We start from the raw sequence: 24,487 nt of genomic DNA on the forward strand, positions 1-24,487 counted from the left end.
AAATTTTCAAAACATTTAGCTAACTAGTGACTCCGGCAACCGATTCATGCAAAGTTTACGTGTTAAAATGCAATCGTATCGCCGTAAAAACCGAAAGAGAGGAGACGCAAAGAGAATCTGTCATTGTCACATAGGTCTATTTGAAAAATTACCCGAGAAGTGTCTTTTTCCTAGCGTTAGTTTTTCGTATTCCTTTTTCTATTCCATTTACTCACACGACTAATTGAAATAAAAATGTGGCACCTCCAAGCGTGTTTTTGCAAACTTAGAAACACTCGTTTACAGCGGATGTCGGTGTCGGTTAATACTCGGATGCTTTCTATACTCCGTGTTAGTTACATGCACGGGCACGGGGGGTACAACTTGGGATTATAAGCTTATTATCCGAGAAAATCAGGCGGCACTTGACGCTCTAAGTGCATCCACACGTTGCTTCAAAATTGTTAGGAAATACATCCGATCATTTCGACAGCTTGCATGAATGAACCAGGTAAATCTGTACTGGATTCCAGAACATTACGGCGTAGAAGGAAACGAACAAGTTGACTTTTTAGCAAGAAAAGGTTCATCTACTAATACCAACGAGGTTTGAAAAACGAAAGTAAAGAAAAACTGGCATGCAGCAGGTTGTCTACGATAAAAAAAGAAAAGAAACAGTGGTAAGAAAAACCTGCAGCTGCTTAGCCTAAATAAAAAGAACTGAGTTCTGGCAACCGCGCGAATTATGTTATGTTAGAGGGGATATGTTAGGGATAAACAAACATGCACATAAAATAAGGATGGTGCATACCACCATATATCTAAGGAGTGCTGGTCGCAGTGGTTTCGTCTACTATAAATAAGAAAAAATGCCTGATTATATGCGATATGACAACTCCGTTTATCTATAATATTGAATATTTTGAAATAGCAGTGCTGCATACATTTAAAAAGGCTTCAATTTTAGGTTTACTTTGCTAAAGAAAGCGAAAAAAGGTTAAATCATGAAGAGAGGAGAAAAACCGTAAATATGCGAGGAGAAAATATGAGAGGAGAAAAACCGCGAGAAAATATGCGAGATTTTTATTCAAAATTAGTGCTATGCTCCACCATGTTATAAAATCTCGGTTTTTATCTCTCAAAATTTGAAAGCATTAATTGTCAAACATTTCTTTTCAAATTATTACTAAGAATTGACATTTGTAATGTAGTTGTAGTTTAAATATGACACACAAAATGGGACACTGCTGGTAAAAAGCAAACACACTCTCCATGATATTTTTTTACACTCTCTAGTATTACAGACTCTAAAGTTCGCAGTTTCATTTGTCGGTTTAGTTAACTATTACATGAGCCATTCACTCGCTCCTATACTAAATATTCCGTTTTTATTTTCTACTTCTCTTGCAGGCCTTGGAAATCTGAGGCTCTCATTGTTGGCCAAATAGACAATGACCGAAGACTCCGATTCGATATCTGAGGAAGAACGTAGCTTGTTCCGTCCTTTCACCCGTGAATCATTACAAGCCATTGAAGCACGCATCGCAGATGAAGAAGCCAAACAGCGCGAATTGGAAAAGAAGCGAGCCGAGGGGGAGGTAAGCGACCGTCGTTCCCGCCTGCCGTGCCGAGCTTTTCTCATTGCAATAGAGTAGGCCTGTATGACGTTATCGAATAGAAGAAAAGAGTTCTGCCGCTTGCTGCTTTTCTCTCCTGCTATTTCTTTACCTGCTCTACCCTTTTCTGCCGAGAAATTCCTTCTCCTCAAGCCTTGTTCAACGGCTTTTCGCTTGTGCTGCATAAATGGCTCCCGCTCTGCTTATATTCTTTCCCTGCCCTTTCGCAACCGAGCTTTAAAACTAGAGGAGAGAAAAAAATCATCCTTAGACCTCTCCGATAACAAAAAAACAAAACTTTCCCTTGTCTCATATCTTTCAATCTCGTCGAGCTCATTTTTGCATCGTTCACGTTTAATTACAAAAAAAAGAAACATTCCGAAGTACAAAATCGAAAAGAGCGTATCGAGGTAGCAATCCACGGATACGACCTTTTCAGTTTTATACTTGTCTCATATCTTTCAATCTCGTCGAGCTCATTTTTGCATCGTTCACGTTTAATTACAAAAAAAAAAAAGAAACATTCCGAAGTACAAAATCGAAAAGAGCGTATCGAGGTAGCAATCCACGGATACGACCTTTTCAATTTTATACTGAAACCTGTAAAAAAAATCATACTCATATATTTTGTCTGTACTTTTCCGTTTATACAGTAGCATAAAATCTCATTCGGTTTGATTTTGTCTGCTGTTAAAGACACTTTGAAACACATTTCGCTCCCCCCTTTTCTTTATTAGTTAGTTCAGAGACAAAGTACATTGTCTCGCAGTTCGACTGCCATCTTCTAATGGTAACGGATATCTTCCATCCATTGCCATGCCATCCCCCGTGATGTGTCTTCTTACTGTTCGGTTCTAATCAACGGTCCTTTCTCACTTGACTGTGTAAACGGTGTTAAGTTGATTGTAAAATTTTCACCTTTTCTGTGACCTGTACAAATTGAATTCTGTCCATTGTGCTTTTTGTTGTAAATATTGTGTTCGATTTTTCATTTCGTTATATCGTAAAGAATGTTTATTCAGTTTGTATAAATACGCTGTTTTAGTCAGATGTTGTAAATTAAATTAATAAATACGTTCAAATTGGGACATATTTTCCGTATCTTTCTATCTTTCAATTATCTTGTTTCTATTCTTCCTCTGATTGGCGTTGTGAATTGTTCTAACCGTATTGTACAAAATGTTTTCTACTATTATATTGGGATTATAATATTTGTTTCGGAATGAAGGATGCAAATCCAGATCTATTCAGTTCGATTGTGTGATATTGTTTTGCAAAAAGTTGCTCTCCGTATTATTTTTATTTATTTTTTGAGCGTGAAATGGGCCTAAATCTCGAGAAAGTATTGGTGATTGCTCAGAATCCTTTTTTGTTACGACATACGTTCTTTTCATGCCATCGTAGATTTGAGTTTTCGAGTTTTTTTTTCTAGTTGAATGCTTTATCCTGCTGAATATTATAAACGTTACAGGATGAAGCATCCTTTCCTTAATTCCAACCACTTTTTTGTTACTTCATTCAGTTTTACGTTTCGCTCAACTTCCTCAAGGTCGACTAGTTCGCCATTGCATCGATTAACAAAAACCCATCAGAAGCGAGGTCATTCGCCCATCAAAAAACTGATCAACGAAAAACTTTCCCTTACACCAAAAATAAAAACCATCTGGCCAGTAATAATACGCTATACCACAGCTCTGCCACACCAACACACCTATGAAAATCAACAATTCTATAGCTCTGCCGCTCAAAATGCGCCATTTTAGTGCTCTCTCTATCTTTACACAAACACCAGTATAGTCACATTTATTTTTTTCTCAGACTAAAATCAACCAAGCAATATTTGCAACCGATAGTTATATTAATTAGACGCTAAATCGCCTAGTGAATCATCACCACTTTGTTTCCTAACCAGATCAGGTTTAATGCTCGTGCAACATACGCCAAACCAAAATCGTAAATTAGATGCGCATTGCTCTTAGCTGCATTTGCTCAACTCTCTCATGATTGGTGGAAAACCGAATTGGAGACTATAAAGGTGGAAGTATTTTGCAAACAAACAAAAAATCCAACCACTAAGCAAAAGCTCAACCAAATTCTTAGAATAGGAATATGTTCACTGCAGCCACAACCACCAAATGCCAGCTAACTAGAAATGTTTTTCTTTTCTATTGTTTCTGTTTGTGCGTTTCCACTAGAAAATCATCTAACTAAAATCAGTGCAAACACAAACCTTTAATCGCAGAATAAAAAGTTAATTAGCTGATTCATTACTTCCTAGGCCATAGATAATCATTAGCAATTCAAACTTAATGCGCAATAATCCACTTAAAAGCAAAATACAGTGAACTAACTTCAAAATGCATATTTTCAGAATGGTTTTGGTCGGAAGAAAAAGAAAAAAGAAGTAAGATTTCTATCCAACTTATCAATCAATTGTTTTCCTTTTACAAACAAAAACTTTCCTCCAAACAGTTGCATTTTTTCTGTCTTTTATGTTCTGTTCAGTCGTGTCATATTTTGCCTTTCATATTATTGTACTACTCACGTTGCGTTTGTTCGAAGTCAGCATTTTTACCGAGTTGCATCTTTACCGAGAGCCACAAATCGTAAACCACACACATACCTACAGTCACAGAGGTCTGTTTAGATACCCCCCCAACAAACTCACGTCTCTCAGCGCAACGGAAAAAAGGGCATGATGCAAGGAAAACGCTTCTGACAACGACAACAACAACTAGTGCTTGTATGACAGTTTTTGTTTTCTCTTGTTTTATGAAAGGTTACTAAAGGAAACCTTCATTTTTTTGCTTAGTTTTTCAGCGTTGATGAGTGGTTGCTTGTGAAACCGAACCGCAAAAACCTATTAAAAAGAGAACCACGTTGTTTAATTTTTCCTCGGAGGAGTTTAATCTGAAAACTTGTTTGGACTGTTTGTTTTGCCATTCGAACGTCCATGGAAAAAATGACGAATTTCGATACTGGAATGGAATGGAATTTGATTGTGGAAGTTAAAACCAATACCGAATTTTTAAAACATTTTTTTGAGAAAACTGATTACCTTCTGTCAATTTAAATCTCGTCATAAGAAAACTTAGTTATAATCCACACGAATTCGATGCTTTTGAAAAGCTATATATAATGAGGATTCATGATAAAACATTTCATCGTTATGTGATCTGAACGAAAATGCTCTGTTAAATTAAGATGCTAGAAAATGACAGAAAATTTCTGGATATTACTAAAACAAATGTTACTACTTGCCTTGATGGGGCAAAGTTTAGTAAAGTTTAATAGTTTGATGCATTCTGCGCAAAATGTATAAAAACCAGCCAAAAATGCAGATGGGCCTGACCAATGTATAGCCGATATAGTGAAAAAAGCAAACAACACAAATAGCAATAATATTGTATTCTTCCTAAATAATCTAAATAATAATACTTTAACTTGCACGGGAATATTTCAAAGCTTTCGTACAGAATGGGCCAAAGTCTTCGAAAGGGTAATACCTGGAAACTGTTTTCCATCACCATGCTGTGATTCGAAAGCATTACAATAAAGTGTTGACCTAATTTGAAGGATTCATAATCATGGACGATGAGACACCATGTTAGGGGCGGTTCACGACAGTGTCTGATCCGCAGCGAACGATTGAATTAAAACACGAAATGTCTTGGCACTACAGCTAGGAATGCATGACGTGACTCGGTAGCGTGGCCCGGTAAGGCGACGAGAAAGAAGCGTTCTACGTAACGTATCTACGGCAGTTGTTCGCTATGGGACATCAGGATGGATAGACGTCGTTCATCGCAAGCTTATACATCAACACGAACAATAACGGCCAATGATGTATAAACTTCGCAGCTTCCCGAGGTCGGTTGATCCGAAACCTCTGTTTCTATCTTTATCGAATGCTGAACTATAGGGCATATTCTTTTAAACTTTTTCAAAAAATGGTTTTTCATACTTAGCTTTTGTTAGTTGCATTTTACCAGTATACAGCATTTTAGTCAAACGGGAAATTTTAAGCTTGAGTATGCGATAACTCAGCAAATTAAGGTCCAAGAGATTTGCGGTCGTCTGCAATAACGTGTATTTTGAGAGCTTCAATAATTACCTAGAACATTGTATTCTTGGAAATTGCAACTAACAAAGGCTAAGCATGAAAAACCAATTTTAAAGAAGTTTTGAAGAATATGCCCTATAGTTCAGCACTCGATAAAGATAGAAATTTTATTTCTTCAGTAAAGTTGCTTGTTTTTACAATATTTACAACTTTGTCGAAGAAACTAAGTCTATATTGCCTAACACAAAAAAGTTATTTTTTTAGTTTCGTTAGAGTAAACGATGACTAACTTTTGACAGTTTTAGATTAAGGGGGATAATAAGCCAGTCTTCGTATGTTCGATTCTCGTTCGAGGCTGGCAGAGTCAATAGGATCGTAGCAACTGGCCATGCAGTTGTCCTGTACTTTAACAGCTGGCTGCGAAGCCTGTCGTATAAAAACAGAAGGTCAAGTTTCGATAACGGAATGTAGCACCTAAGCTTTGCTTTTAGATTAAGGGGGATAGTCATACGAACAAAAGTGCTGAAGACCATAAATGATAAAATGAAAACAAGAGACACTAGGAAAAAAATTCCGCATTTCGCCCTTTTGGACTACTGTGCAACGTTGATCACGTTCCTATAGATGACCGGTTCTTCTTAAACATCACGAACATATGTTTCCTACGGGATATTGACTTTGAACATCTCTTAATAGCAGTATATGTGCGCTCAAAACTGTCAAACGTAAACCAGACACATCAAAGTCCTCCTCGGCTGGACATGAGGCCGTTAGATAACCCGCAATCTGCCGGGAACTATGCGCGAATACTGTATTGGACACTGCCTTTTTCCGAGAAGATAGGTGCGTCAACCCTGGAAGACGCGATAGTAGGTGACATTAGGGAGAACTTGACCAAATACCAACGGACAAGGAACCAGTTGACCACGATCCTGAAGAGTAAAATGCGCCAAAAGGAGGACAGAGGTCGTGAAGAATTGGAACAACTATTCCAAGCTAATGACTCGCGCAAGTTTTACGAGAAGGTGTAGGGACTAGGAAGGGAATCTGATCACAAACGAGCGCGAGGTGGTCGATAGGTGGAAGCAGTTTTTTGATGAACACATCAACGGCGAAATTGCAGAAGGAGGCGGAACGAAAATAACTAATGGAAGATAGTAGATAGTAATGGAAGATTGTTATGTCTCAGCATTTTAGTCAAACGAGAAATCGGGTTGCTGAAGATTAACAAAACTGCCGGTGAGGATCGCTTACTACCAGAGCTTTACAAACGCGGCCGAGAAACGCTGGCAATGGAGGAGAATCCATCAGAGGAATGGATGGAAGGAGTTGTTTGTCTCATCTACAAAAAAAAAACGATTGCCGCAACCATCGCGGCATAACGCTGGTAAACACCGCCTGCCAGGTACTCTCCCAGATCATGTTATGCCGGCTGTTACCAAGAGCAAAAAGATTCGTAGAGAATTATCAAGCGGGTTTCATAAGGGCGCGCGCCATTTCGGATCAAATTTTTACCATCCGACAGAACTTGCTGACATGTCGAGAGTACAACGTGCCTACGCGTCACATCGTTATTGATTTCAAAGCAGCATACAATACAATCAATCGTGAAGATTTCTTGACAAAATGACACAGCTTATCAGAGCTACATTAGAACGAGTGATTTGGTTCGTGCGCATCTCGGCGACATTCTTGCGTCCCTTCGGGATGCGAGCATCGAAACGAGAGACACGGTTTTCAGTAAACTTAGCCAACTCCTAAGCTACGCATATGACTTTGATATCCTAACCAGGAACTTTGTGACGGCGAAGAAAATCTGCACCAAGTTGAAAGCGAAGACTAGGAGGATTGGGGTAAATCTAAATGCGTCGAAGACCAAATCCATGTAAGGAAGAAGCTCAAAGGAGACAAACCTGTGCTTCCTACGGACGGTAACCATTGACGGCGAAGAACTAGAAGTGGTAGATGTATTCGTGTATTTGTGACCATGTCGATAGTTCTTTATGAACTTGAAGCCATGACGCTGCTCACGAAGGACAGAAGCGCGTTTGCCGTATTCGAGCGGAAGGCGCTGCGGACAATATTTGACGGAGTACAAACTGATAGTGGAGAGTGGCTGAGGCATGTGAATCACGAGCTATTGGCATGCTTGGTGCAATTCCTATCGTACATTTGTCGAAAGTCGGTGGGCTACGGGGGGCCGGACACATCGCAAGGATGCCAGACAACAGTGCGATAATTGGTTTTATAGTACGTAAATAAAGCCAAGCGGTTTTAGAATTTTCACTTGGGGAATACTCTTGCGCTCAGCGCACAGTGGTCCAAAAGGGCGAAAAGCGGAACTTTTTCCTATAGCTATAGGAATAGGAATAGGAAATTCTTTAAAAATTAAAAATTAAATTCTTTAAAAATGTTGGTTGCATTTTACAGGAATATATGGTTCTAGGCGATTACTGAAGGACTCAAAATACACGTTTCTGCAGAAGATTGCAAATCTCTATGACCTTTCCTTATAAAGTTATCGCTTTTGGCTCATGAAGTTCAGAAAAAATAAAGCTTAAATAAACGATAACTTTGTAAGGAAAGGTCCTAGAGATTTGCAACCTTCTGCAAAAACATGTATTTTGAGTCTTTCAATAATCACCTAGAACCATATACTCTTGTAAAATGCAACCAGCATACGCTAAATATGAAAAACTTATTTTTAAAGAATTACCAAAGAAAATGCTCTTCAGCTCTGCATTCGATAGAGATAGAAATGTAATTTCTTTAGCAAAATTGTTTATCTTTATATTTTCTATAACTTTGCCGAAGACACCATGTGTCTATCTACGAACACCAAAAAAATGGACGTGTATCGAGTCTTTCGCGAACGCGAAACACATAAAATGTATGCTTGCCGTACTCTCATTCGGGTGGTTGGGGACAAGCGGGACCCATACAAGTTTATAGTACTCGACTTAAGCTTTAAGATGAAGTGCTGATTTCATAAATCCGCTTGCCGCATTTTACCCCATGGGCTCGTGAAGCTATGGAAATTTAAAGCTTGAATATGTGATAAATCAGCAAGTAAAGGTCCAAGAGCTTTGCAGTCTTCCGCAAAAACGTGTATTTTGACAGCTTCGATAATTGCCTAGAACATTGTATTCATGTAAAATGCAACTAACAAAAGCTAAGTATGAAAAACCAATTTTTAAAGAAGTTTTGAAGAATATCGCCTGTAGTTCAGCACTCGATTAAGATAGAAATTTTATTTCTTCAGCAAAGTTACATGTTTTTACAATATTTACAACTTTGTCGAAAAAACTATGTCTATATTTCCTAACACAAAAAAGTTATTTTTTTATTTTCATAATAGGAAGCGATGACTAACTTTTAACAGTTTTAGATTAAGGGGAATATTCATACGAACAAAAGTGCTGCAGACCATAAATGATAAAATGAAAAGAAGATACATTAGGGAAAAAGTTCCACTTTTCGCTCTTTTGAACTACTGTGCAGCGGACTCAAAAGGCGTTCGCCTGATGTTGGGTCCACCGCTAGTTGTCGTACGTTGTTAGAACTGTCTAGAAGAAAACGGTTGTACGTAAATACTTATGCCTGCTCGGAGTAGCACGTTAGTGCCTCGAATTAACAAGTCTTTCTCCCTCAATCGCCAAAGTACGTAAATTCTAGGAGCGCTCTGTCTCATTACCCTTTCTTCGTGCTGAATTCTATATTACCCTGATAAGGCCTATTGACGGTACAAAAAGTCACTCTTATAGTTAAATACACTGGTCAGAGGAACGTGTGGGTAAAGTAGATCAAGCATTGTAGGAAGGGTAAACCCAATAAACATAAGCACGCATAAAACATGCATAAGCTCATCGCTCACTCAACTCAGTAATAATAGCAAAAAGATATGCAGTGCAGATTACAGCAAACTTCCGGTTGATATCACAATAGATGTACAGTCTTGGTCACAGTGATGAGTCCATACAGGAAAAAAAGTCAATCTTTGTCATTCAACCTCCGTCTCCCATCGTCGCCTAATGTTTCCGATATCCCGCTATTTTCTGTATCTGCGGAGCACTACATCGACTCCCCGAAACATTCTCCGTAGTCGAAGTAGATTTCTATTGCATTTATTATGCAAACGATGCGGTCTGACCGAACTTTTGTTACTCTCGGTTTTATATCCGTGATTTTACATCTTGTAACAATCACTGCGTGTATTCTGTTATTCACTTGTCAAGCATAAGTGACAAAAGCAATTAAAAAACCAGAACACCCCCAATTTTATAGATGTTTCCGTAAAGAATGGTACCTCTATTTTGTTTTAACATTTTCTCTTCAGTTATCAAAATGGCTTTCAAGCAACAGGTTCGCTAAAATTCAAACTACTAGTATTTTCAGCCAGCAAAATCATTGAAACTGGTCAATTCCACTGTCACCTGCATAATGAAAGTATACGGGGAACGTTTGTCGATAGCCTGAAAGCCTAGATCGCGGTGAATCAAAAGGCAGAAGCTGCAGCGATGACAAAAGTAGTGGCTAGCACTTTCAAACGGAACCTCAACCTTTTCGTCCGAGAGGTCGCAAACGTGCATCGAACTAAAAAACAAGACGAACTGCCGACGTATGAGGTTGTGAGGTAAAACGCCAAAATACAATCTCGGAAGCTGTACACGGCGATGGTGACGAAGTTCGAATACATACGTGAAAATGGACAACGAAACCAACGTTATGGTAGACTTCTAACAGCTTCTTGGGTTGGAGTTTAATGCGGCAACTGGAAGGGATGGAAGATGACAGACATTCTCAAGCATATGAGACTTTCGAACTGCGCTAAGAAATATCTGGTTTTGCAACCGGGACCATCAACCAGAAAATTTACGTAAACGAGACCACTGTCAACGAGAACGCCTACTGTCTGTCCCGAAGCAACGCTGCCGTTCCGTGCTGGTTTGACCAAGGATAAGAACTCTGCTCAGTCTCGAAATATTGGGCCATCGTCAACAAGAACCTGAAGAAGGTCTTAAAACCATTGGAAACGAAAAGCCAAACATTTTAACGCCAACGGCTTTCTGTGGCTAACAAAGTGGCTGCCATCTAACTCTGGAAGACAGGAGTAAAACGGTAGAAGCGGAAATTCAAATTCAATCAACCTAGAACATAGTTCCTGTATTTCATAATAAGTGAACCTTTTTTCTGTATTACAAGAGTCCACTAAAAGGTCTGTCGGGGCAGGGGCATCACTTGAAGCAAAGATCAGTTACAATTTAATGGTAGCCCACAGTTCTTATTAATATGATTTCCGTCGAAGAGGACGGCATCGCCAACAATGTTCGTAGCTCAAAACCTACACGGTTGACTATTAGCACACGATTTTCTTGAATTTCAGTTTTGCAGATTTCCTACTGTGCCGTTCCATCGCCGGTAGGTCACTCTCGTTTCCAGTAAGGAAATCACTGGAGAAAAACAGCGAAACTTTACCATCGACCATCGTTGCCAACGCGCGCCGGTGACGACGTCCTTCACTAAGTGACGGCCGCCCGGTAGCAGCACGATGTGGTTCTAATCCACACATATTGGATGCCATGCATGGCAGGAAATTAAAATCGACATATTTGTGTGCAATCGATGCGCGATACATCCTCCTTGTTGCGAGACCGACCTCGAAACAACCCGTCACCGTTCCGCGGATGGGCGGTTTATAATGTATTTGGTACCTGGAGGCGATATGATGTTGCTTTTTGGTGGTGCACTTTTGAAGATCTGTCAGTCTCTGGATGGGATGACTACGTGTAATATATGATAGCAATCAGCTTCTTATTTCTTAGGATTTAATTTCTCTTAGCATAAGGTACCAACTGTTCAACCAAAGTTTATGTTTCTTCGTGCTCCCCTTGCCTTCCAGCGACTTACGGTGACTGATAAAAATTCAGTAAATATTTAACTACATTAATTAGGCGACGGTTAAACAAAAATTTACTAATCTAGTCAAATCTATGTAATGAACCCACCCAAAGTGGTTTCAATTACGCTGAACGGCACCCTAAAACGGTGCGTCACTCGTCTTTCTATTTTCCTCATATCCGTTCCAAAAATGATTAAAAAACAACTCAACTGAGTGTAGAGGAGAAAAAAATCGGTGGTTCCTGCATCGGAACGGTTTTGCAATGAACAACGCCTCGTGCGAGCAACCACAGAAAACGGGTAGCAAACGTCTGTTTGGCAGGGGTAAAAATATACTAATGACAGCACAAACACAGAACTATTGTTTCGTATTCTGGCAAGGTGAACTGCTCTACATACGGTCCATGTAAAGCACCGGAAGAAGAGAAAAGAACGAAAATTAGGATGAATATGCAACGTACAACGCTTTTCCCATTAGCGTTGTTTTGTTTTGAGGTGAAGTACAGTGGAAATCAGTTCAAGCCCGTCAACTGCACACACACACATACACACACAGCAGTCCGTGCAACTGAAAGTGCGATCCTGAACTTGTGGGTGGGTTCCGTACTCAGCAGCGACGAGAGATCGATTTCCGGCGTTCTGTTCTGTTCTGGGTGGGATGAGGGGCCTTCTCTATGGAAACGTGCATTGAAGTTATGCAATAAATTCGCTTTAGTTTTTTCACTTTGTCCGAAATTATTTCACCTTTTGGAATTGTTTAATATGTTGAAATTCAATTAAATGATAGCGATCGGTTGAAATCATTGACTGAAATCAATTATTAACCGGAAATTTATGAGTTCTCTATTGATAAAAAGGCAGTATGAGAAACTACTTCACAGAGTGATTGGTTAGTTTGATTAGCGCACTTTACTATAGTTTTGGCAGCTTTGGCCAAGGTAGCTTGGTTGATAGCACATTCAAGATATTGACTGGCTCTAGCAATTTATCACTTCGGTAGAGAGTTTGACCCTCTTGAATATTCATCACATCGGCGCGTAGGAGAGGAATCCTCAATTGATTGTCAGCATTTCATCGAAATTGGTTCAGTTGGGATAGCCCCATCATCCCAGCGAGTACATTCAGTTCCCGGTCTTCCCAAAGCATACAAATATCACACCAATACAGAGCTAGACAGTAAACGTAAACCAGTTGCTTCGAGCGAGAATCCATTACTGATTGAATGAATGCTTTCTCAATTTTCTCCGGCTGGATGATATTTGATAGCTTATCGATCGAAACGAAATGAAACCCGAGCACGATTCGGCGTCTAATTGGAGATTTTATGTGTTTAGAAAATAAAAAGCTGTTGAAACGGAATATTTTAAAGGGTAAGGGTTTGTATTAGATTTCAGGTTTAATGCTTGAAATCCGACAATATGTGCTCTAAAGTACACGACAAACTCATGATTTTATGATAAGTACGAACAATAGATAATAGTTTTGATTGTTTAGGAAGAATCAGGGCTGTCCTGCACTCAGTGAACGCATTTTGCTTATCTAATTGTAACACCTTAACCAAGCAAAATTCGAAAATATTATGTATGGAGCATTCATAGAACCAGTTATTATCCATAAGATGCTAAACTAAGTGTTGCTCTATCTCAAGCATTTATGGCGCACTCCTAGTTCACACTGGGTTGTTCGCAGAGAGCGCTCTTGGTGCACCACCTAGTGTGAACTAGGAGTGCGCCGTAAATACATAGGATAGAGCAATACTTAGTTCAGCAATCTTATGGATAATAATGGACTCTACAAATGCCCTATACACAACATTTTAGAATTTTGCTTGGTTGAGGCGTAACAATTAAATAAGCAAAATAGGTGCACTGAGTGCACGACAGCCCTGGGAAGAATCACCACCCGATCAGACAAACATAACAAAATTATAACAAATCATGATATTCTGTTATGACGGTATTTCCAGCATGATTTGCTATAATTTTAGTCTCGTTAGTAGTTGAAATATCAAAAATTCTATCAGAACTTCTTAGCAGCAGTAGCAAAAATGTAACAAAATTTGTTATGTTTTGAACAAAATTATATCAAAATTGGTTATTATAGTTGTAACAGGTTTTGTTATAATTTTGTTAAAATATAACAAAAACTTCTTTGCTTTCATATGCTATATCAACATTATATTTCGGGTAAATTGCCAAAAATAGTACAACTATTTATCTGGAACATTCACAAATAGCACAGAAAAAAACTTACATACATTTTCAAAAATTGTTCCGGCCTCGACCGGGATTGAACTCACGACACATCGCACAGAATGCAACAGTCTTAACCTCTGTGCTCTTGAATGAAGGCGGATTAAATGCTTATATGATTTAGTCGATAGCTCATTTGGGGTTGTCAGTTTTTGCCTCGAGATACCTATAAATAGATAATAAGCGTTCAATCCAAAGTCGATATCAAGAAGACGAAGAAATCGAATCCGTTGTATCAGTGTTGCGCCAGTTTAAGAATGTTGCACGAATTGCCATCGCCAATTGCCATATGTTCGGTGTTAAATCAGACTGGACCAAGTCGCAAATTCAAAAACATGAGTTAATGACAGCTATCGATCAAAAATCAACGTGCCTAGGCTAGGGCATACTGGGGACGTGCCACACCTTCTCTGTGGGATTTAATGTGAGCCAAAAAAATGCGCAGTTTGTAATTTAATCGACAATTGGAATTAATTGGAATCCCTTATGGCAATTTCTCAGGTTTCTTCAAATAGATATACAGGGGTTAGACAAAATGATCGGGACAGGCAAAATTTTGATGAATATCCAACGGCCATAACTTTTACAAAATTGAACATTTTTAGATGAAATCAATTGCATTCTACGAGGAAATTTTCCTGATTTTCATAAAATATTTCAAAATTCGCAATAGTTAGCGGACACCGGAGATATTCCGGGTTGTCTGGGGGTATGTCGAAAACTGATTTTTTTAATCGCCTGTATCTTTTTCTGTCATGGAAATTGATTAATTTTCATATTTTATCCCAAAGCTAGAATCCATTTCCAGTCGATTGGTCGAAAAAGAACGGAAATCTGACGAGAAACAACCGAGATTTGGCCATTTTAGTGAAATCTGTTCTGGAAATGTTGCCAGTAATGTCTTACCTTTATGACCATTTTAAAACATGACCAAAACCATTCCAAATGGATGTCAAACTTCAAAAATTTACGAGGGTTGAAAATCCTGACGTTTGACACCCATATTGACATGATTTCGAATATTCCCTGAAACGACCACTTCCGCCGGGGTATCTAAAACCTGATACAGGGTTGCCATGGCACGCTGCGAACCTGGGAATGCTTCCAGTGTCAATGGCTCATAAAACCCTAATTTTTGATGCTCATATTGACATAGTTTGCGTCATCTCTTGAACTGGCCAGAGCAATATATGTTATTAGTACTGATTTTATGAAAATTGCCGTAATTTGGTTGTTTCTCGTCGGATTTCCGTTCTTTTTACACCAATCGACTGGAAATGGATTCTAGTTTTGGGATAAAATATGAATATGATTAAATTTCCATGACAGAAAAAGATACAAGCGATAAAAAAAATCAGTTTTCGACATACCCCCAGATAACCCGGAATATCTCCGGTGTCCGCTGACTATTGCGGATTTTGAAATATTTTAGAAAGATTTCCCCGTCGAATGCGATTGGTTTCATCTAAAAATGTCCAATTTTGTGGAAGTTATGGCCGATTGAATTTCATCAAAATTTTGCCTGTCCCGGTCATTTTGTCTAACCCCTGTAACTGATTTTTGGTAGGCGATAAGCCTTTGATAAGCCCCAACAATATGCCAAAAATCAGCTTTATTAAACATCTAAGAAATTACGGTCGGCGCACGCGCAGTACCCCCCGTTGAGTAATGGTTTGTATCATACAGGAGCGTACGGTCTGCTGGAAATTCAAACCACACATCAGCACAAAAAAATAGGCCTAAAAAACCGCAGCAACCGCATTTTTTTTCTCGCGACTATTACTCAAATTTAACAGTGTTTTATCAAACCCAAAATGCGCTCAGATATTCAGTAAATGTTATCCAAATAATCAGTATAAAAATCTTGTCTCGAATAAACAAAATTCATGAATAATGTTCAGGCTACCGCTTTATAGGCTAAAAATACCCACACAAACCCTATTTACCAAATCGAAAAATTTATATCTCATGAACAAAACAACATAGAAGGAAAACTTGACAAAAAAGGATAAACGTGAGAAAGAAAAAAACTAGCATGAAAAAAAAGAAAGAAAAAACGAAACAGAATGGGAGAGAAAACGAGCAAAAAAAGTGGAAAGAAGAACACCGAAGAGAAAAAGAGAGAAAACGATTAGATTGGAAAGAAAAAGACGAAGAATGAAAGAGAAAAGAAGAAACTGAGAAAAAATAAAAAACCCATAAAGATAAAAAAGAAAATGAGAAAGAAAATAAATATAGACCGGACAGAAACGGAGAGAAAGGAGACAAAAAATAGAGAGTAGAAAAGAACTTGATAAAAATTAAAACGAGAGACAAAAGAGATCAAACGGAAAAGAAATATAGGAAAAGCAGGACATAATAAAAGCAAAAACGGAACAAACGGAAGCGAAAAACGGGATTGGAAAAAAACGAGAAAGGACGAGCATGGAAATGAGGAAAACCGGCAGAAAAAAGACGAAAAACTAAGAAGAAGAACATCAGCACTCAGGAAAAGGGCGAAAAACGGGACAAAGAAATAGATAATAGCAGGCAGGAAAAAGCAATACGAGGGATAAAAAACAGGAAAATGAATCAAAAAAGGGACTCGAAACAGAAAACAAGAGAAACCAAAAGGAAAAAGACGAAATTGATAAAAAGAAACCGATAGAGAAAACGGGAAAAACAGAACAAAAAGGAGAACGTCCCAAATTAGGCGAATCAACCGAAAAATATATCTAATGTAACTGTATTATTTCTTCAGTGTAGCTAAAAATTTTTGGCATGTGTTGCGAAAATTCATCATACAAACGATAAGAGACAGAGAGACATATCACGAATTATTCAATATGAGACTTACTCGTACTGGGGCATGATATGAATATTCAGTCAATTTTTGGACGTAGACGCAACGTAGACTTGTTCCGTATTTAGGAAGGCTCGGTTGAAAATAACCGACAGATACTACAAAATTGTGCAACAAGCGGGAAAATGAGATAGAAAAAGAAGAAAATAAAAAAAATAAAAAGGTAAAATGGAAGAGAAATGACAAAAAACGGTAAGAACAAGAAATCCAGAGATAAAGCGGAAAGAATGGAGTGAAAACCGAATAAACGTGACATAAAAACCGGAAAACGAGATATTCGACAACTGAAGAGACATCAGAGTGAAAACGAGGTATCAAATAGAGGAAAAACGGAACAGGTGAGGATTAAAAACTTAAAACAAGACGGAAAAAAATGCAAAAGAGAAGAAAAAAAGAGGGAAAACGGAAAATAAAGTAACGAGTGAAAAATATGGGAAAAACAGTACTTGACATAATAAGAAATGAGACAGTAAACGAAGAAACAGGAAACTCGAGATAGAAAAAAAGAAAGCGTAAGAAAAACGGAAGGAAAGTGAACCAAGTAAAACTAATAAATTGGTACAGAAATGGAGAAAATATGTAAAAAAAAAGACAAACAAGGAGGGACGACAAGAGGATCAGAAAAGAAATAACACGAGTGATCGAGCAAGACGAAAAATGTTAATTCATGTAAAGTTTCGTGTTCATATCCGGTTTAAATTAAAACTTCAAGTTTAAATTAGTCCAAATTCAACTCTAATTTAATGTTCAATGTCAAGTGCAATTTCGTGTCATTTGAAGCCTAATTTAATTCCAATTTTAGGCTCAATTTTGAACTGCAATTTCAAGTTCAATTTCAAATTTAATTTAATAAAAACTTGGCTTTTTAAGTTTGTGCCAAAAAATGCGATTTCATGTAAAACTTCTACTCCAAATTACTCTAAATTAAATTCCAATTACTAAATCAATTTTAAATCCCATTCCCAGTTCAATATGAAGTAATGCGTCAAGCCCAAATTAAAATTCAAGATCCTATATCAAGACCGATTTCCAGTTGCATTCCAATTGCATCCAATTGCACTCGAAAGTCCGGAAATTTCAACTTAATCGGCCGGTATTTTTGTGATAAGCAATAAAATAGACTCGATTTTTTTTTCGATTAATCCGTTTTTTTCAGCTCAAACATTCTTCTAAAAGGTCGGGTGGCTTATCTCTTGTTTATGTCTGGGCACGCTAGTGGGAAGAATTCACTATTACTTTCATGCTATTTGTTCTTTTCAGGCTATATTGGCTCTACATGAGTTAAACCTACAATAAATAGTAGAATTTAAATGGGAAACTTCGACATTTATTTTTTAAGTATTAAAAATAACTATTCTCAATGGTTGGATTAGGTTTTGAAGCTCGATAGTTATGTGGAAAACCATGCGGTCAATGGGGAAGAAAATACCGACTTTTCTTTAGTTAGAAACGGTTAGACTACCCTATTCTATCGATTTAGTTGATTTAATTAACGTTACTCGGATAATATACTCATTGTGGATATTTTTATTCATTCTGCCAGTAAATAGTTTTATAATGTAAAAGGCGGATTAAAGCGTACTGATGATATATGGTTTCGAGCACTACAACACTAGATAATTGGGGTTTTCTAGGGATAATTTGACCTAGTAATGCCAGCGGTCGTATGTCTTCTTTCGTTCTTCTATTTCAGTTATTAATCAATCCGAAGATTTTACCCTACATATACTGAACTACGTCTATCGTATGTCTGCGTGTGATCGAGTGAAGAAAGCTTCATTTACATGTTTTGCTTAATTATTGTACTTTTTTTTTTGGTTTGGGAACTCATGCAAGGCATCCCAGCTTTTTCCTCTTTTCAGTTATACACGATGTCTTTCTGTTATGTACATAGATATAAATATATCTGTAAATTTTTATGATTATAAATTATATGATGTTATGTGGATACTCTCTCTCTGTACTTTTCGTAAGAATATTTATGCTTCTTCCCATGGTTTTTGGTTAGTTCTTTGGGTAATATTTCTAATTTTATTTGTTGAAATCCAGACACAACAGTCTTACTGTTTGTGAGTCCGATGTTGTGCTACTTTTTACTCCGTCACTATCTGTCTCTTCATAGGTGTAGGAGATTATTTTCCTTTTCCAGCACACAATCGTCTGGTTCATCTGTTATTACCAATGTATACTAATACAATACTCTTTTCTCTTTCCTTCCCCTTTCTATATCTTTAACTATTTACCCCTTATATTTCTACTTCGTAATATTGTTGTTACCCCTCCGTCCGTTGCTCATATGCGCATCCGAAAATGTGTCTCCGCTAAATGAAATACGAACAATCCTAATGAATCGATCGAAATTATATCAACCTATCAACCAAACCCTGATCTGCCGCAACAGATACGCTACGACGACGAAGACGAAGATGAAGGCCCCCAGCCGGACTCCACACTCGAGCAGGGAGTGCCACTTCCTGTTCGACTGCAAGGCGGCTTCCCTCCGGAATTGGCCTCCACGCCTCTCGAGGATATCGACACCTTTTACTCGAACCAGAGGGTAAGTATGCAAGTATGGGGCAGCAGCGCAGCAAAACTGTTGCTCCCGTGACCTCTTTCGGACTTCGGAGGACAGGACAAACGATTCCTATAGCCGTTGACCAAACAAAATCCTCTGACAATAGACCGACTAGTTTGAGACAATGATTTACAGGAAAAAGCTGAGAATAGTCCTAAAAGATGCTAAGTAAACAAGAATCGTTTGACAAAGTAAGCACAAAATAAAAAATACTTTTCGCTAATCGAAAAGCGTAACCTCTGAAAAACCGAAAAGATAAGAACAAATTGGTTTCTTTTTCGTGCTTTACAGCAAAGAGCAAAATTAATATAATTTTCGAGGCAGCGCAGAAGCTAGGATATTCTGGATATTATCATTCATCATGCCTTACTTTCTAATTCGATTATTGGCCAATTGAGGCCAATTAAAGCGATGTACGGTACTATCAGACTGTACCGTCACTTGAAATCAATCGCACTTGAACGATATACTCTACCGTCACAAAACCAATAAGTGGTATGATTAACCGGAAGTCTGCCCTGAGAATAGCAAATACAATCCGTTATAAATGCTAGCCTAATAGAGTACCTTTTATTCATAGCATTTTTAAACGGTATTCTGCGACGGAGCAGAATGCATGCTTAAAACAACTGCGCCCCCAATCCCACAATTACTCTAACTACGAGCACGATAAACGTCAACGACATAAACGTCGACCGTGCCCCCGTACCTTCCCGCCTCTATCACATTTATCGATTGTTTTGCAGCGTTTTCAATTTTTACCCGGTGAGGTTTTCGCTGTCACGCGGGCCTTCCGCCGACCGACCGCAAGGTTTGCCGTGCATCGTGTATTCGTGGTTCTTGGCAGCCAGTTTGCATTGAATTTTCCGGATATCCATTACTGAATGAGATGGCAGTTTAGATAGAATTAGTTTTTTCTCATTTATGGTATACTATTCAGTACATTGCTTTTGAAATTTTTCTGTATCATACTGGCTGAGTCCCACAAATGAACATTTTCGTTTCTCGCGTTAGGAATTGTAGCAATAATAAAAAGGCCAGTATAAATAAATAAAATCTGCAATTCGTTAAACTTTAAAATAGAAAACAAATGTTGAGACAATAAAACTTCTGATGCTCGTAAAACAAGACTGCAAACAAACAGCGACTTAACCTTTCTAGAACACGACCGACATAGAACCAAATAGCGTAAAGTACATTAACTTGGTTTTAAATTTTCTTTTTCTCTCTCTATCCCGTTCTCTCTTTACAGACATTCGTAGTAGTTAGCAAAGGAAAAGACATTTATCGTTTCTCCGCAACCAATGCATTATATGTACTCGATCCGTTCAATCCGTTACGCCGTGTAGCTATTTATATTTTAGTGCATCCACTGTTTTCACTTTTTATAATAACTACCATCCTTGTTAATTGTATATTGATGATCATGCCTGCTTCGCCAACAGTCGAATCTACCGAGTAAGTATCCTTTTTCCTACTGCGATTGCTAGCTGTCGAACAATATCGAATTGAAAGTACATCCCTTACTTAGCGCATTTTATAGGAAAGCCTCATTTTAACTTGCCATATAATCGACTTAGTGGTCTCTGTTTTCATAGTCTCAATCCCGTTTACACAAAACACACGCACATACTACTATATACATACTATATAATCGATGTCAGTTTGTTTCGTCTATTTAAAACTTTTTAAACAAAAAAAAACCGTTTTGTGCGTAGGCAAAACCAAAGCAGAACCAGATTTATGTTAGCTTAAGAACTTCTGTATGTAAATCTTTAGGAAAAAAAGGCAATTCAGTACGTAAACGATAGTGTTTATTTATAATCTACCGCTAAAATAATTAACAACAATTAACATATACTCAAACATGTTCTCTTGTTAGTGTTGTGAGATTGACTTAGAGACAGAAATTTCTTTGATTATATCTACTTATATTTATATATCTTTATTACGTCTTGCATTCGTTACTGAGCCAATATTATTGTTACTTAGCTAGGGTAAAGGATACAGGACTATCAGTTGAATGCCTTTTCGTTTAGTAGACAATAAATTTCGAAAACTATATAATCTGTAGATAAGTCTCTGAGCGGAAAGTGGCTCGGTTTGTCGCTTCATAGTTAATAGATAGTTCTTTGGTTAACAAAAAATATACATATTTTAACGGTTCTTTAATTGTTTTATAACTAGGGGTTCAATGTCAAATTCAAATAATTTTAGCACAATTTTCTTCGATTTGATGATAAAGCTCTACGCGGTGTGTTGAATAAGTCATAATCTCAACGTGGATGGTAGAAAAAATTACGAAATCGAATACAAAAATCAAGAAAAACAATGAAGTCAAAATAAAATTATAAGAATTTAACAGATTCGTGAAGTGCCTCCGAAACAAGCACGTCGTACATCGCTCGCTTTGATCAGCCGCGTTAATTTGTCCGGTAATCCGTTCTCGTGCATTATTTGCCATAGCTGTTCGCGCTCAACTGTATCGTATGCTGCCCTGAAATCCACGAAAATACACACTCAATTTTTTTTCCCGAACACCGTAACGTTTTCGGATCTTTAGTAACATTTGGCACTATCGAATTTTTTGCCGAACGTTCAGCAGTTCTAATTCCGTCAAAAAATTGGTTCGATGGTAAGCGTCGTGCAAGCCATTTTTGTAGAGTTCTGCCTTTCCGGCGGTTCTGTTGCTCTTCGGCTGACCGATTTCCGGCCGAATCTCTTTGAGATCGTTCGTAGGTACTCCTAGGATTCACTTCCGTTGCGTCTCCTTCTGTCATATCGCCGTTAAGATGGTCAGCGAAGGGCTGCTTCCATCGAAAGCGCCTTCGATGTAAAGAAAAGCACAAAGTGCCGTCTCGCCGTATTGAAGCGACTTTTCAATCACTGTCACTAGGTAATGAAGGACGGTTTTCGTAGATTTACCGTGTTGGCAAGCATGTTGATTGCAATGCAGAGAAGAGTTCTTTAAAAACTCATTACGGATGTGATTATCCGTGATTTTTTCCATCAACTTGAGAACGGTTGATGTCAGACTACTTGGTCTGAAAGCTTTTGGCATGGTTTTATCTTTTTTGCCTGCCGGACAGACAAGATAGAATGATGGATAGAACAAACCGGCGAATAAGACAAACTGACGGACGAGACACACCGATGGCTAAGACAGGCTTATGAACAAGATAGACTGATGGACAAGACAGACAAGATAGACTGATGGATAATACAGGTCGAAAGACATAAGTGTCTGATAGAACAGACCGGCGGACAAGACAGACTGAAGGAGAAGACAAACCGATAGATAAAAGTGATTGATGGACAAGATAGACAGGACAGGTTGATGAACAAAATAGGTCGATGGACAAGACAGACTTACGGAGAAGACAGACTGGTGGACAAGACAAACCGATGGACTGGACAGACCGGCGTAGGAAGATGATAGACCAAGACAAGACAGGCTGATGGAGAAGACAGACTGATAGACAAGGCAGACTTGGGGCGAATCAACCACTGGTTGATTAAAAAAGTTAATAGATAAATCGGTTTTAAAGTCATAGGAAGCAACTAGAACGATTTTGGCAGAAATTTTGGGACTAACTAAATATTGTTTTAACAGTTCACTGTCACACTGATTAGATTAATTAAAAAATAGAAAATGTGAAGAAAACAGTTTCAAATATCCAATAGATAATCCATCTCTCCCACTCCAAAGGTGCGTATGGAATGCAGGCATAGACCAAGAAATGCCAGGGGCCATCAAAGAAAAGAATTATTTTTTGAAAAATATCCAAAATTTCGGTGGCACGTTGATTTTTGCCATATGCCAATTTAATATGCACGATAAAATTAAATGCGCACATGCTGCACAACTATGGAAATTGCTGAAAAGTTATTATTTATACTTTAGGATATTTCATCATGGTCGCTATAAACCAACTCGATCAGGATGATCTGACAGTAAAACTTTAGTTTAAAGCTGGCGCACTCAATTATAGCTTGTTTAGCACAGCAAACTTTATGTTTTATGGCTTTGCGGAACAGAGCGAAAAGCTTCATTAACTTGTGCCTATAAGTAGTAGTATAAGTAGAATTAAACGGCAAAACTCTTTTTTACTCATACATAAATGCTATAATTCCTATTTGCATAAGAGAAGTGAAATTACAATTTCATTTGAAAGAGTACAAAAAAGTTAGTTCTGAATGTAGTAATCATTTGTTTTCAACCTTAATTTTCTATCGAATTTTGTTGACAGAATATTCAAACAAAAAAAATCCAACTCATCCCTTTCTGAACATCACCAGCCGGAACCGCTCTGCTCTCTACAGCACCTGGCAAGTAGTGATTTCCGCTCTCAATCAGACAATTATCTGCCTACTCGAAATTTAACTACGAATAAGCGGAGAAATAATGTTTGTCTCCAATCAAGTGACAGCGGAAGCAGCAGTGCCAGCAAAAATCGATGCGACAGAGCCATTGAGCCTCGTATGTCAAGGATCATTGCTATTGATGCTTAAAAATTTAAGAGATGCAATCAATGAACCGCCCCGCGACCTCCTGAGCGCGCCCTATAGCCAGAAGGATGGGCAATAGGAGTTAGCTCGGGTAGACAAAATTCCCGGAACAAAAGAACGAGTAAGAGAATAGGAAAAACTGTGCTTCCCTTGTCGTTTTTATTCCGGAACCCTCCCAGGTTGCCCACCGCTGCGCAGTATAAAAAGGTCAACCCCATTCTGGTTTCATGTGAGCGTAGGTTGTTTTATCGTACCAACTGAAAAGCGACAGCCAAGCGAAGGGACCACGAGAGCGAGTGAACTAGAACTACAAAGAATAACTAGCCCCACAAAACAGCTGCTAACCTAAATAGATCTCGTGTCGTCAGCCGTCGTCAGTCGCCGCCTGTTTAGACCGTACTCACTAGACTATACAGACATGCTTCCATGGTTCGGAAAATCCAGCACCAGGAGCTTAGAATGGGAAACCGAATAGATGGTTACGATGGGTGTTCCGGGCAGCGCAACGGGAAAATCGATAGCTTATAATGGGCCTACCTGTGCAAGGTAAACCACTTCAGCCAGAACGGCATGTGATCTGCATCGTTGCCTAGAAAAAAGGTAGCCACGGATGTGAACCGAGAAGAGTTGCTTAGTACAATCAATTTGCACCAAACATGAGCCGTACAATAGAGAAAATTCACTGATTACTTGAAACTTTTTCCACTTATCCTTTTCCCCCGACCCACTTTTAGTAGCAAAAAAAAATCTATG

General features: G+C 38.3%; 1 protein-coding gene across 1 annotated transcript in view; it reads left to right on the forward strand.

Moving 5' to 3' along the window:
• The first annotated feature begins 1,430 nt into the window (after positions 1–1,430).
• The window catches only part of LOC128737959 (sodium channel protein para), an 89,558-nt gene continuing 66,501 nt past the window's right edge, over positions 1,431–24,487 (forward strand). Inside the window, exons 1-4 of the mRNA XM_053832748.1 lie at positions 1,431–1,577; positions 3,967–3,999; positions 19,052–19,207; positions 20,478–20,683. Of these exons, the coding sequence (XP_053688723.1) occupies positions 1,431–1,577; positions 3,967–3,999; positions 19,052–19,207; positions 20,478–20,683 (542 nt within the window). The remainder of the gene's footprint in view (positions 1,578–3,966; positions 4,000–19,051; positions 19,208–20,477; positions 20,684–24,487) is intronic.

This window comes from Sabethes cyaneus, chromosome 2, assembly GCF_943734655.1.
Source record: "Sabethes cyaneus chromosome 2, idSabCyanKW18_F2, whole genome shotgun sequence".
NCBI lineage: Eukaryota > Metazoa > Arthropoda > Insecta > Diptera > Culicidae > Sabethes > Sabethes cyaneus.